The 15189-nt window shown below is 38.7% G+C and overlaps 1 protein-coding gene across 4 annotated transcripts in view; it reads right to left on the bottom strand.

Moving 5' to 3' along the window:
• The window catches only part of TRPC3 (transient receptor potential cation channel subfamily C member 3), a 71661-nt gene that overhangs the window by 31624 nt on the left and 24848 nt on the right, over positions 1-15189 (bottom strand). For all 4 annotated transcript variants that reach the window (XM_021681482.1, XM_044912632.1, XM_021681484.2 and 1 more), the window contains 3 exons: positions 13054-13242; positions 4392-4556; positions 485-701 (listed from right to left, as the gene is read on the bottom strand). In XM_021681482.1, the coding sequence (XP_021537157.1) occupies positions 485-701; positions 4392-4556; positions 13054-13242 (571 nt within the window). The remainder of the gene's footprint in view (positions 1-484; positions 702-4391; positions 4557-13053; positions 13243-15189) is intronic.

Below are 15189 nucleotides of genomic sequence, written 5' to 3'. Positions count from 1 at the left end.
TGCATGTCAACTACACTTTGCTAATAAAAATTTTAAAAAGCAAAAAAATGCACTATTGTAAGGTGAAGTAACAAGCATTCTGAAAACGGAAACTCTCATAAAAAAAACCTCTGAAATGAAAACAAAAAATGTTCTTTAATCATCAGTTAACGGCTACCCATTTATTTCACAAGTATTTCAATGAATTTGATCATCATGGTGAGTCACATTTTTTTAAATTTACATTTCTCAATAATTAAAGTTAGAAACGTGGTGTATTTATAACTAGGCTCTTGTTACTCATAAAAATTTTTATTTAGTGTTAAGGGATACCTTTCAGTATTATCAAGCTGCCAAATTATTCAATTATTTTGCTCTTCTGCTTATCTTACAATGATAATGTTGTCACCATATAACGCACGATAACATTTTAGATAAAAAAGATAATCATTACATAGACACTATTTTTTGGTAGAAATTAGAATATTTAAAATAGTAAGCTCACCAAGAACCCAGACCATAATTAGCATCTCAGTCCACGTGAACTGGGTGGTTTTCACCCTGAAGATCTGCTTGGGATAGTCAATAACAGTGATATTGGGCAGCGTGGTGATGCCTTCAAATCTGTCTGAGGCGTTGAACACAAGCAGGCCCAGGAAGATGATGAAAGAAGCAGCATGTGCTACAAACTTCATAAAAGGGCTTCGTAGAATTTTCCCCAGCTGTAGGACAACAAACAAACAGACAAAGAAGAGAAACTTTTACTTTGGAAAACTTGGCTTCCGCTTTTGAAAATGATTATACAGGATTAAAAAAAAATAAATGAAACAGAAGACTTTCAAAATTCTGCTTCTGTTTGTGAAGAGCTATACATTATGAAAACTACTCCTTTTAGAGGATGCTTCCTCCAAGAATAATTTAAGAAGTCTTCAAACTTCATTGTTTCTAAATACCTAATTTGTCTTAGGATCGACTGCCTACACAGATGCCTTTCTGAAAATCACAAGGCATATGCTGGTTATTCTTATTTTTACATGAAATACTACGCAATCAACATCTAGGTTTTGAGAGTCTAGGAAGAGAAACTCCAAATCTGTAGTGTGTATTCTTTATTGCTTTATAACTGAAATGTTATGAGTTTGGAGACCCATTCATTTATAACTGAAGTGTTATGATGGGTTTGTAGGACCTAACAAGGACTCTGAAGGTTAAAAACCTTACTATTGGAGAAATAAATTTTCATTCTCACTTCTAAATATTCTGAAATCAAGCTGCACTTTGTATGCTGTGAAAAAAAAAGGAAGAAGATACTAGAATCAAGTAAATATTTTATGTGTTATTACCTCAATAAGAAGAAGGAGATATACAATAAGTAAAACCTCTAAGTAGGTTAACTTAATTAAGTCAGCCCTGAGTTTGGAAAATCATATAAATAGTACCAAAGCATCTCTAGAGTTCAGTGCATAATTATTTTAAGGTAACTCCTTTAAAATTCCATGTGATATAATGTCCTTAAAAGCCCCATGTTCTAGTAGAAATGAAAAACAATTCTGCCTGTCCCAAGGGCCTCTGTAGCCCAAGAATTAGGTACATTTGGTAGATTTATCAAATAAGCTCTCTAGTCTACATACTCAGAACCAACTTTCAAACTCAGTCTGTGACCTTAAAAAGTACCAAGGTTCACATTTGAGAGACTGCAACTTCAAACAAATGTTTTTGTATGTCCGGAACCTTAATTTGATGTCAACAAATAACCAAAGAATGTTAAGCATTTCTGGAGTTGAACATGAATGCAGACACACAAATGTCACATTTTCCATATTAGACATAGAAAAATAAACAACACATTTACACATCACTGTGCTGTTCTGCAGCTGCAAAGAGACACATTTGGGGGAGCTCATCTGTAGCACACAGTGATTTCTTGGGAGCTGCCAAGTCTGTTTCTCATCAAGGCTGATCTTTTAACTTTAAATAACATGAAAATAAAGCAGCATGCCTGTCTTAAAAATGGGATATATGTGGGGAGCTCTTGCTATGTACTTTTTGCCACAGGCTAGGTGGTATATGGCAGGTATAAATGTGGGCTCCAGAAATGACTCAATTCAGGGGTGCCTGAGTGGCTCAGTCGTTAAGCGTCTGCCTTTAGCTCAGGTCATGATCTCAGGGTCCTGGGATTGAGCCCCGCATCGGGCTCCCTGCTCAGCGGGAAGCCTGCTTCTCCCTCTCCCACTCCCCCTGCTTGTGTTCCCTCTCTTGCTGTGTCTCTCTGTCAAATAAATAAATAAATACAATCTTAAAAAAAAATGACTCAATTCCCTCCTTTAACCCTCTCCGCCAGACAGAGAGTTCACCACACACCATTTATAAGAGCTGCACTTTTATAAATGAAGAGTTAAAAGTAGTGGACTTCAATGTTTTAACTGATTAAGCTGTCCCCAAAGATGAACACTTAGAAATCTGACCTTTCCAAGTCATTTCCCTCAGAAAGGGAAATTATATGCATGGGAAGTGATTTTGGCTCATCACTTAGAGATTTTAGTCCTCAGGGTTTATATATTGGAGGAATCCTAAGGTACTTTCCCATGATACATAAGAAAGGAACTTAGTTGAGTCATCAAAACTGATCACAATGACAAACTTTCTGCCTTCAGTTGCACGGGCAGCTCAACAATGAAGTGAGACGGATGAATAGCCTCACATGTATATGAGAGCGGGCCTCACTCTGCCAGAAAGACGATTGAGCCAGAGAGCTGACAGATTTCCAGAATCGTTTGTAAGTGGCCTTGACTCATTTTTCCTGAAACTGCCTCTGATTTAAACGAAACCAGATTGTGGAATATAAAAACAGGATTAAAGGATCTCACAATGGCTTCTTCTCTCTGGTGGTGCCCTTTATTAACCTAATACACATTCTGTTAGCGTGACTAGTATTCCTTCCTATATCTTGTTCAGAGGATCTCTGAGGCACAATTAAATTGAGTCTATACTGGTAAAGTTGAGAGAGGGATGGAGGTAGTGAAAAAACGAGTCAAGAAAAATTAAAGAGATAAATAATCTAAAAAATCTGAAGCCCCCAAATCCAAATTCTACCTTTTTTAGAATCTTCTGAAGAAATAAAGGGCTGGGGAAACCTGGCATGCACTCTCTTGAATTCTTCAAATTAACTGTCGAACGACAAACCACTATTCGTGACCGTACTTAATACACTCAACCTCAGATTCTTGACAGGTTCCAACGAGTTGCCCTTCCAGTTCTCAGGTTCACTGTTTCTTGGTACCACTGCCGTAGGGTTGTTCTCCTCACACAGGCCAACTCAGTTGGCTCTCTGTTTATTAAGCTGTCAATAGAATCAGCAAAATTGCTACCTCATATTTACCCCAAAGATACAAATATAGTGATCCGAAGGGGTACGTGCACCCCAATGTTTATAGCAGCAATGTCCATAATAGCCAAACTATGGAAAGAGACAAGAGGTCCATCAACAGACGAATGGATAAAGAAGATGTGGTACATATATATATACAATGGAATATTATGCAGCCATCAAAAAAACCCCATGAAATCTTGCCATTTGCAACGACGTGGATGGAACTGGAGGGTATTATGCTGAGTGAAATAAGTCAATCAGAGAAAGACATGTATCATATGATCTCACTGACATGAGGAATTCTTAATCTCAGGAAACAAACTGAGGGTTGCTGGAGTGGTGGGGGGTGGGAAGGATGGGGTGGCTGGGTGATAGACACTGGGGAGGGTATGTGCTATGGTGAGCGCTGTGAATTGTGTAAGACTGATGAATCACAGACCTGTACCTCTGAAACAAATAATACATTATATGTTAAAAAAAAGAAAAATATAGTAGGAAGGGAAAAGTGAAGGGGGGGGAATCGGAGGGGGAGACGAACCATGAGAGACTTGGGACTCTGAGAAACAAACTGAGGGTTTTAGAGGGACAGGGGTGGGGGGATGGGTGAGCCCGGTGATGGGTATTAAGGAGGGCATGTATTGCACGGAGCCCTGGGTGTTATATGCAAACAATGAATCATGGAACACTGCATCAAAAACTAATGATGTAATGTATGGTGATTAACATAATAAAATAAAATTAAAAAAAAAAAAGTGCTACCTCACTCAGGCAGCTTTTCCTCTTGACTACCATGGGGATTTTGTCTTAAAAGCCTAATAAGTATTATACACCTTCAAATGTGAACTACCCCACTAGTACCAGATCCTTTTTCATCCCTTATTTGAATTGATCCAGTCATTAAAAAAGTAGCATTTGTGTTCTGGAGTCAATTACCATTCAGGATAAAACTGATAAGAGCCTTAAGGAGGGAGCTTTTCTTTTTTCATCCCCAAAGCACATGGTACACCAACCCCAGAGGAAATGGATGAGGAAAAACACGTACCCTGCTGCACGGTGCAATCCAGTAACCGATGGCGAGAAACGGAAGGCCCAAGGCCACAACCAGCACAACCAGACACTTGATAGCTATGGTCTGTTCCCGCAGGCCTGAGAGGTTCTCATACCAGATTGTCAAGAGCTGCTGCTGACAGTTGGGGTGAGCCACAAACTGTCGGCAGAAAGAGACGAAGGTTACTACTGTGCCATTAGGGACACTTCAACTACTGAATGCACGTGTATCCTAAGGATATTAATGTGTACTTTTCTGGAATATAGGCACTAGAAGTTTCTGGTAATATTTTCCTTTACCTTCCCTCCATTTCCCAAAATTGCTTCAGAACTAGTAGAATTAAAGTTGGCAACAAGAGGGTAAAATTGATGTTGTCCTTAATTACAGTTCTTTCTGACTGAAATTCTCTGTAATTCACAAATTCCTCTCCAGAATCTAGGTGACATATGCTGTCCTTTGTGAAAATGTGTCCTATCCTGCTGTCTGCCCGCTTACTTGCTTTTGGTCCAAAATGGAAAAGAATAGTCATTTGGTTTATTGTAGACTACAGCTTAAAGAAAAATGTGTCAAGTTTCATAAGCAATTCCTAAAATGCTACATGTATGAAAAATATATACACGACATGCCCTATGTATACGTATGTACTACCACTGCAAATCTGCAAAGATCTGCAAAAAGCCAATGAAACTGGCAAGAATTATGCTTGGTCCACACTTGCACTGCCTCCAGGAACTGGCATCAAATGTCCCTGCCTTCCCATTTCAGTAATCTGTCCTTTTTGTTGCTGTTTCTCTCACAGGTCAAAAACCACAAACATGTATCTCCAACAGTTCTTTTGTAACGACAGTTCTAACCAGGAAAAACTGAGCAAATTATATTTATTTCAGCCCTGCCATTTTATTTTGCCATCTGGTTTCACTAAGTCATCTGCCAGGATCTATTCAGAGGGACCGGTATTTCACTAAAGGCCTGTCCTTATTCAGGTAGCAGAATGTATCCGTAGTCAGGCTCATGTGAAAAGGCCCCTACATCAACAGGTGCCCATTTGTGACTGGATATGCCTATCTTTGAATGACCAGGTACACTTTGCCTAAGCTTAGAAATTATTCAGGGTCATTCACAAATCAACTATGAGTACCAACATATTTTTTAAAGTGTATTTAGCAACACAAAAATCAAGGTATCACTATCTTCTAAAAAACAAAATAAAAAAATAACAATGAACCTGTTAGGAAGTACTCGTGAAATGTTTTTTGCAAACTCTTAGAGGCAAGGAAAACAGCCACAGTCTCCACCCATGAAGGGTTCATCTTTAATCAAATTCTAGTTAATGATCCTAATGATTGTTAGCAACTCTAGGCAATTCCTCAAGTTATCTGGCTATTTATCAATTACACGCCTACAAGGAAATGAACAGGTTTCTACTCACTGGTGTGTCGTTTCTCATTAGCTCTTCTAATTAAAAAATAATAATAAAATTAAAAAATAAAACCTCACCCCCCAAGGTAGGCAGTAGAGACACAATTTCTCCCAAGTCCCTACTTTTGCCCCTGTGTGTACCTGCCCTCTGGGAAGTCCGTTGATAGCCACTTTGGTGACGGGTGTGCCCCCTGGGCACAAGGGGGTCTTGTCCTGGTAGACGTGGTAAGGATGAGTTTACAAATAATAGATCTGAAGTACTTAACTGAATTTATTTCAATAATACAGACTGGGAGGATTTGGGAGATTTAAAGTACTACAAAGAAGATGCTATCTTTTCTCACTTAACGAGTTCAGTGTGAAAAAGCATATTTTATAAGTGTCTTTCAATTCAATTCTAAAAATCCCAGGTCCTAGAGCTCACTTACTGGTCACTGCTAGCAGCTAGGTCTATATTAGATCTCCTTTCCAGATTCAAGATCCGGTCACTCCTCCAATTTTCGATCAATACAGTCATTATTTGAACTCATGATAAAATACGATCAAGGCTGAAAGCCCTGGGGTCTTGGTGACAACTTTCTAGGTAGGGTTCTTGTTGAGAACTTTGCCAAACTTCCACTTCTGCCTCTATACCTTAGTGGATCATCTCCTTCCTGCTTTATCCCTCCTTCTGTGTTAAAAATCCTCATCCCCTCGGAGTTCCTAAATGACATTTATTCATTTATTCATTCACTCTTCAAAATGTAAGCTCTTCCTGTGAGTCAGGCACTGTGTTAGGTATTTGGTAGAATAAAGTGAAAATGGAAGCATCAGTATGCATTAAGTGATAAGCAGGTCCTGTTCTAGGGCACACTCTCAATAAATGTGAAAGAAAAAATGGAGGGGCACCTGGGTGGCTCAGTGGGTTAAACGTCCAACTCTTGATTTAGGCTCAGGTCATGATATCGGGGTCGTCATGGGATCCAGCCCCACATTGGGCTCCACGCTCAGTGTTAAGTCTGCTTGAGATTATCTCTCTCCCTCTGCCCCTTCCCCACCTCCAGGCTTGCTCACTCGCTCACATTCTCTCCCTCAAATAAATAAATAATTCTTTAAAAAAAATGGAGACAGTCTCCTTATGCTTGCCAAGATAAATAATCAACATTTACAATAGTACTAGTTTGAATGTTGGTCTGAATGTCCTGCTGTTTGGAGGGTCTGCATTGTGAGAGGTTGGACAGATGAAAATAAAAAGCCATCCTGTGACTCCAACTAGGCTCAACTGAGGATGGGGAATAGTGCATTCAGAGAAATCTACAGGTGGAATAGATAATGTCCTCGAATCAGATTACCACTTGGGAAGTCAACATGCACTTTTTTATAGGCCAAGGTTTTCTACAAGACAGAAAATCCCCATAAAGTTCAGAGACAGGTGGACATGGGTCCATATAGAATTGTTGGATAAATTTCGCTTTTGTGAGTGTCCAGCCTTTCTTTCTTAGGTTTTAAACTCTTGAGAACAGAAATATTAATGTTGCAGTATGGCTCCCTCTTCTTGCTCCTCCTCTTCCAGATCATCTTCAAACTTAAATATGTGCTTTATGGCATTAGTTACATTGTATATAGGTTACACAGCCCTTAAAGACTTGATGGAAATCAGTGCTTTCCATATGGCATTATATAATGATCAATCTTCGACCCATTGTGACTTGTACAATACAGTGCAAACACTTAATATATGTTAAATATTAGCCCAAATTGTGGTGTTTGCATCTTACTTGTTACACTTTAAAATTCGGCTTCACATCGATATTTCCCATACTGTTAATTCTACTCTCTTCTTAATTGAGATAGTAAGACACCAGCGTATGGTATCTGTTCATCCCTTCCAATTCACAGGAAGAAAACACAAATAGATATTTTCCTCCAATAATTTAAAATTCTAATGCAAGCACACAAGGAACATTAAAAAAAAAAAATAAAATCAATACAATAGTAACAAGTGAGGGGAAAAAGTTAATCCCTCTGGGAGATGAGTTTTGCTCTTTTCAAGGACTTCAAAATAGGGCGGTGACCTTTATGTCTTAAAATTGTTTACTACTTCCTATGCTGCCACACCAGTCATAGCCAGTTGGATAAATTTGTATGCTGCATCCTAACTTCAGTGGACCAGCAAATTGAAATCATTACAAAAATGATGCCCTTATTCGAGGTTTTCTGATTTAAAAGGAGAATCCCTGACCCACAAGAAAATCTCAACCTTTCAATGGAACAAAACTACCAAAGCATTGAGAACATTTTTTTTTCCTGCCAAATGACTAACAGATTGTAAACGGAACCACTGATCAGGACAGGTTAACGGAAAACAATGAGATAATTTTCAACTTAAAAAAAATTCACGTTACACTGTCTTATCAAATCAGCCCTTACAAGAACTATCTTCACGGGACTACTGTTGTACAAAAACATGGTAGGAACACTGTTTTTGTTTTGTTTTGTTTTGTTTTAAAGATTTTATTTATTTGACAGAGACACAGGGAGAGAGGGAACACAAGCAGGGGGAGTGGGAGAGGGAGAAGCAGGCTTCCCGCTGAGCAGGAAGCCCGATGCAGGGCTCAATCCCAGGACCCTGGGATCATGACTGAGCCACCCAGGCGCCCCTGTGTTTGTTTTTAATGACATGGCTGGAGGCACAGCTCATACCATTTAAAATACTGCTATGAATAAAAGCTACTCCATTCAACTTCTTTTTAAAGTTCTGAGTTGTGAAGTATAAACTGAAAATTTACATTGTATAAGTTTGCTGGATTTCAAACCCAGAGCTCAAAATGTTCTGTTCTTTCTTGGTGCCGGGCACGAACCTGGCCAAGAGGCTGCCCAATTGTAGGACTCAGGACCGCACCGGCCAGCACATGCACCCTGCCCAAGGTCTCTGCAGTATATTTACCACTCACATTGCATTGCTCAATTTTTGGAATTAGGGAAAGCACAATTTCTTCATACACAATGGGTAGTTTTATGTGCATATATTGCTGCATGTCTCTTTTCTAGCTGATATTTCTATAGTTAAATCTAATCTCACCATGGAAGAAATAAGAGAACAAAGAGGAACAACCCAGGAAATTCTCTCCTCTTTCTCAATAGCCCAGTTTTCCACATTCGATGATTTATCAACTTCTGGTATCTTTTAACTTTGTCAAGGACTTTCTTAGAATAGACAGAGCTTACTTACTAGAAGCAGGTGAAGCTCTCATTATTTCTATGGGGAAGAAGGGATTGATGTTCATCCTCAAGTCGCAGAGAAGGCAGAGGTACAGGCAGAATTAAAACTCAGAGCTTTTGGGGGGAAGTAAATAATCGATTATTCTAACTGGAAAATAATTGATGTTTTTGCCTAAAACTTAATCTTCTTGTACTCTTTCAAAAAAAAATCAAATTTCAACTTTCACTCTATCCCATTCTCTTTTGTAGAAAAACATGGGTAACTCTGCAAACAGTAATAATATTTACTATCTTTCCAGTTTTATTATTTACCTTTGAGACTCCTCAGAAATGATTCTGGGATGAATAATCTAAAACATCCACTCCCTGATAGAGAACGCATTATTGTTTGTTCCTCAGTAGGAGCATAAGATTGCCCATTACACCAACAGCATTGAGAATATTTTTTATTCTTTAAAAATCTGAGAGACAGGAAATGTTATTTGCATATTAGGATGCATTTATTTTAGTACTAGAGGGTTTGACAATTTTAAATATGTTAGCCATTTGAATTTTCTGTGAGTTGCCCATTCAAGCCCTTTGCTTATTTTTCTGCAGAGCTCTAGAAATTTTTCTTAAAAATTTGTTTGAGCTCTTTGGACATTAAGAATATCAATCTTTTGTATGTTAGAATTGAGAAATTATACCTTTCTCACATTGCCCTTTACCTTTTTGTTTATGATTTTTCTGTGTACAGAAGTTTTAAGTTGTATGTTGTCAGATTATTTACCTTTTTGCTTTGTTATTTCTTTGACTACTTTTGTATTAGAAAATTCTTTCTCACATAAACATTAAATTCACGTAGAGATCAGGGCACCTGGGTGGCTCCGTCAGTTGGGCATCTGACTCTTGATTTCGGCCCAGGTGATGATCTCAGGGTCATGAGATCAAGCCCCACATGCTGGGCGCGGAGCTTGCTTAGGGTTCTTTCTCCCTCTCTCTCTGACCCTCCCCCACGTGCACACACTGGTGTGTGCTCTCTTTCTCTCTCTCGCTCTCTTAAAAAAAAAAAATCATGTTCAGATCTCTCCTATTCAGGTCTTTCATATTTTCATTTTCTTAACTAATTGCCACTGAGCTCTGTAAGGCCTGAGTAGAACTCACGGTGTGATTCCTAGGGAAGACCTGAGCTCTGAGGACTGTGAGGCCAGACAGAAGCTAGGCATCTCATAAACAGAGCTGGGGGTACATCTTAGGCACGTGGCAGAAGAGACTTCCTGAGTCTCTTATGGGTAACAGCTTACCGTTACACAAAACTGGTTTCCTTGGTGGAATTATGAGTTGATTTGAATAAATATAAGTTTATTATGTTATCAGGAGGAAAAAATTCCATAACATATATTTTGAAATCCCAATGCCTCGCATGTAGCTGTAGACTACCTCAGTGGCACTGGGGATAGGGTTCACGCATCACTGTAAGCCAAGAAGTGGCTTCACTTCGGTACTAGAAATGAGATGAAGGAGAAAGGAAGCACCAGAAGGGATAGGGCATCTTTCCTCCTTGCTAGATGGAGACACGTGAATGTTGAGTGAAGAATGAAGGAAGTCTTTGGGGTTTTTTGGGCATGCTAGGATAAAGTTTTTATATACATTGAATGAAGCTTCCAAATCAAAGAGCATAAAACAAACAAACCCAGAAATACCTGCAGAGCCCTAAATCTCCTTTCAGTTTCAAATATATTATTTTGTTGTTTCCTGGTAGTTAGTTGACTGATAACAAGTTTATTATTAATGACACCTCATACGTTGTAAGCTATACATCAATTTATTTAAAATTAACATGCCAGGAAGATATTCATGGTCTCAGGACAGTTTGGTCAACAGAAGCACATCTACAGATGAGCTGCCTCTGCTAATGACACTCAAAGTAACGATAACGAACCGGAGACAACTGAAATCAATTCACTCCTCTCAGGTGCTAAAGAAAAGAGATGTGAATTGCAAGATCTGTGAATAAATGTCCAGACAGATTTCTAAAAATGGTTTAATATTAATCTTATTCAAAATTATCTTATCTCCTTTAATATAGCAACACCTCAACTAGCAAGAATGCTCTAGAGAAAGACAAATACCATATGATTTCACTCCTACGTGGAATTTAAGAAACAAAACAAACAAGCAAAGGGAAAAAAAAAGAGAGAGGGATAGGCAAACCAAGAAACAGACTCTGAACTATAGAGAACACACTGATGGTTACCAGGGGGGAGGAAGGGGGAAACAGAGGATGGGGATTAAGGAGGGCACTTGTGATGAGCACCGGGGGTTATATGGAAGTGTTGAATCACTATATTGTATGCCTGAAACTAACATTACACTGTATGTCAACTAACTGGAATTAAAAAATAAAAACTTAAGTAAAAAAAAGAATGCTCTGAGAGGAAGGCAGTTGAGCCAATTTATTTTTAAACGATAATTCCTTGAAAAGTTATTTTACATCAGTATTTACTAAGAATCTTCACATTTGCCTGTCTTACTAAGTTGAGGGGAGATCTGTGATTAATAGTTGGCTAAAACCTTGTGAATACTATATGTGAAAGTTCTCTAGATTGTGGCAGAATTTGTGTGGGGGGGGGTGCACGCGAGCACACGTGCACGCACACAAGGAGAGAAGAGGAAAGAGAGGAAGTTTCCCTCATGCTCACTTGCTGCTAGGGTGCCTACACTTGCCTCCGTTCCACGGGCCAGGGGCATATGCGCAGGTCTCCGATCTGGGCCTGGTTCTGAGGAAGGTTTCTGGAGGCACGACTTAGGTGTGCTTGTTCCCCCACCCCTCCTAATGATTCTGTGAGTCTCCTCAGATCCCTTACTAAATTCCTTTCTGCCTAAAATGGCTGTAGTCTATTACTGAGGACTGGAGCCAACTCAATGAACGTGAAATCTGTGTTTGAGGACTACAAGCTGAACTTGTTTGAGAGTCATCATTTTGAGAATGAATTTTCATAATGTAGAAATGTTATCAGCTAGTACATGTTGAACAATCACCATGTACTAGACCTGTGCTAATTACTTTACATGTATTAGCTCTTATAATCTTATAAACAACTGAAAAAGCAGTTTGTGGTCCTTACTTCACTAACTGAGCAGATGGAGGCTTGGCCTGGTTGGGTGACTTGCCCGTGGCCACACAGGGAACACGTGGTTAACTCAGGACTTGAACCCCTGCAAGCTGGCTCCCTGCCCTCTTAAGCACCATGCAGGGAGGAGAGAAAATTCAGCTCTACAGAGAGTAACTAGTTCATGAAACTAGATCTGTTCCTGAAAACAGCTTACTTCTTGGTGACTTATCATTTTCTCTTAGAATATAAAAAAATATCAGTTATCTAACATATAAACGCTGCTAGGTTGTAGTTAACAGATTTTTATTACAGTAAAACATCATAACTACAGTTTTCAAGAATTATTTAAAAGCCCCATACAAGCAGCAAATACATACACTTAACAGTTTATCTGCAATAAACAGAATAAAAAAGTAATCAAATTTTATTTCTGGTATCCACAGCTCTGTGACTTAGACATATTTAAGCTTGGCAAACCTCAGTTTCCTTTTCAGAGTAGAAATGTCATCATCTATTTTACCTATTTTATAGGTGAAATGGATAATCACATAGGCTTGTCACAAGGATTAATACGACAGTTGTAACAGTGATTTACAAAAATGTATACAAGTAACATTTTATTTTTAATTGCATTGTAATGAGCAGTTCACAAAGTTCTTTTGCATATCTTAATCCACTGAAATCGTATTCTCTGAGATAGATAAGAGATATTATCCTCCTTTTACATGAGGAAACTGAAGTTTGAAGAAGTTTTATGATTTATCCAAGGTCTCACAGCAGACAAGAAGTGGAAAGGATGGCAGAAGCTAGATATTGGACTCACAACTTTACCATATTTATCAATAACATCTTTATTATTTAAATAATTTTCCTGGGATTATGGCATAGTTGATATTACATGTTTATTCCAGTATGGCGCTGGATAAAAGTGGGCCACTCACCTTTTTTACTTCATATTTAATAGCAAGCTTGACACGGCTCAGTGAAGCTTTATGCCTGTGTAGCTCTAGGGGCTCTGCGGATTCCAGATCTCCATTCAGAATAGCTTCTACTTCTTCTGAGTCTCGGCAAAGATCCAACACACCCACTACAAAGTCTTTGCATTGCATGGAGAGCTTCCGATAGTCATTCTAAAAGCAAGAGGTTTAATGTTTAACTCAAGGAGTTTGCTTTAATTCAATGGAAAGTGTTTAGGGTTTTTGTGAATTACAAAAAGGGGTCCCTTCTGGGTAGAAGCTGCTGTTCCTACATGGATGCAAGGCTTGCTGAGTTAGACCCAGGCAGGATTTGCCCACACTCACAATCTCAGCCGGTACCTTCTGCAAACCGCCCACCCATTGGATACAGCTCTGAAAATGGTATGCACATTTGTTACTGGTTTGTATTAAGAGATGTTGGATAAATGCTAATGCTGACAGACCAAAAGGATCAAAAAGAGCGGCATCTCTCTTATATAAACAACAGTTTCCTTAAAGCCAAAACAGAACCATTTCTGTAGTGAAAATTGGTTTAAATGGTAATTTTTCTAAAGTGGCGATCTGACATAGAAGACTGACTATACATGAAAATAACTTGTTCAGTTTCTACTCTCCCTTGCCTTGTTGGAGACGTAGCTTCTCAAAGTGTAGTCCTATCGCCAGCAGCATCAACAGCACCCGGATGTGTATTACAAGTATGTTCTCAGACCCCACTTCCGTTGTTCCCACCTAGAAACTGAAGAGAGGGCTCAACAATCTATGTAAACACACGCTCCATGTGTTTGAGAATGACTGGTTTCTAGTGAATGTAAAGAAATGGACAGGTACCAACAGAGAGAGGAGGTATTTTTCCTTGTTTGTCTGAAGGTTATCATGTCCTGCAGAACTGGAAGGAGAGAAATGTCTGATTATATGTAATTGAATTCTCAGGGGTTGCAGAGTATCAATACCAGAGAGAAAATTTCCAGGCCAGTGGAACTAACACCTTGCTAAAAATAATCTGTGAATCTTTAATTTCATTAGCATATTTATATAGTGCCATGGACTGGGATAAGGAAGTCACTTGGCAACATTCCCTGTTACCTTCTGAATGGAGTTCTATTTCTAGCACTTTGGTTCCAGTTAAGGTATCAATGACCATCTGTTGGGAAAGTATCTCACTTTCAGAAACCCCAGTTCTACTTCTATGGCTTTCACTAAAATTTTAGCCCATTAAGAAGGTTAACCGGGGGACTCCTGGGTGGCTCAGTCGGTTAAGCATCTGCCTTCGGTCAGGTCATGATCCCTGGGTCCTGGGATCGAGGCAGCATCAGGCTCCCTGCTCAGTGGGGAGTCTGCTTCTCTCTTTCCCTCTGCCTGCCATTCTCCCTGCTTGTGCTCTCTGACAAATAAATAAATAAATAAATAAATAAATAAATAAATAAATAGTTAACCGATGATAGTCTAATTTGGCACACTTGAGGAAAACAGAGTTCCCCATTTCAATATGGCCCGAGATACTATACGTGTCTCAAGTAATACCTAGCACAGCAGAATTTCCAGGCTTCCAAAAATCCTACTTAAAAAAAAAAAAAAAGACATGAAGGATTTGAATTTTTTCCTTTAAATAAATAATTGATTTGATGGGCAAAAAATCACGTCACCAACTAAAATAAAGAAGAGAGACTGTTTAAAGGCTACACAGACTAGAAAAGTTTCCATTTCAGATATCAGAAATTCAGATAAGGAACAGTTACAGTTAATCTTTTTCCCCTCAAAGAGAATAGATAAAATGAATAAAAACTTCAGTCTTTGGTTTCCATTCAAGTTGGTACCATGCAACTGATAAAATTAATAAAATGTTCAGTCCCTGGTTTCTAGGCAGAGTGTCAGTTAAATATCCATCTGCTTCCATTCCTGAGAGACTAATGAAATATTTTATTATAGCATCCAGAAGTATTAAATTCATGTCTGTTTCCATATAAAGCTCTCCTTTTAATACAATTTTTTTAGACGAAATTTCCTCATGTTACTCCTCAGTTCAGACTGTTCTATAAGATTTGATGCAACACAGGATGACCATTTCTCCATTGATCAGAAAAAAGAGAGACTATTTCAATG

The sequence above is a fragment of the Neomonachus schauinslandi genome, chromosome 2, assembly GCF_002201575.2.
Source record: "Neomonachus schauinslandi chromosome 2, ASM220157v2, whole genome shotgun sequence".
Classification (NCBI taxonomy): Eukaryota; Metazoa; Chordata; class Mammalia; order Carnivora; family Phocidae; genus Neomonachus; species Neomonachus schauinslandi.
This window is presented reverse-complemented; position numbering and strand designations above follow the sequence as displayed.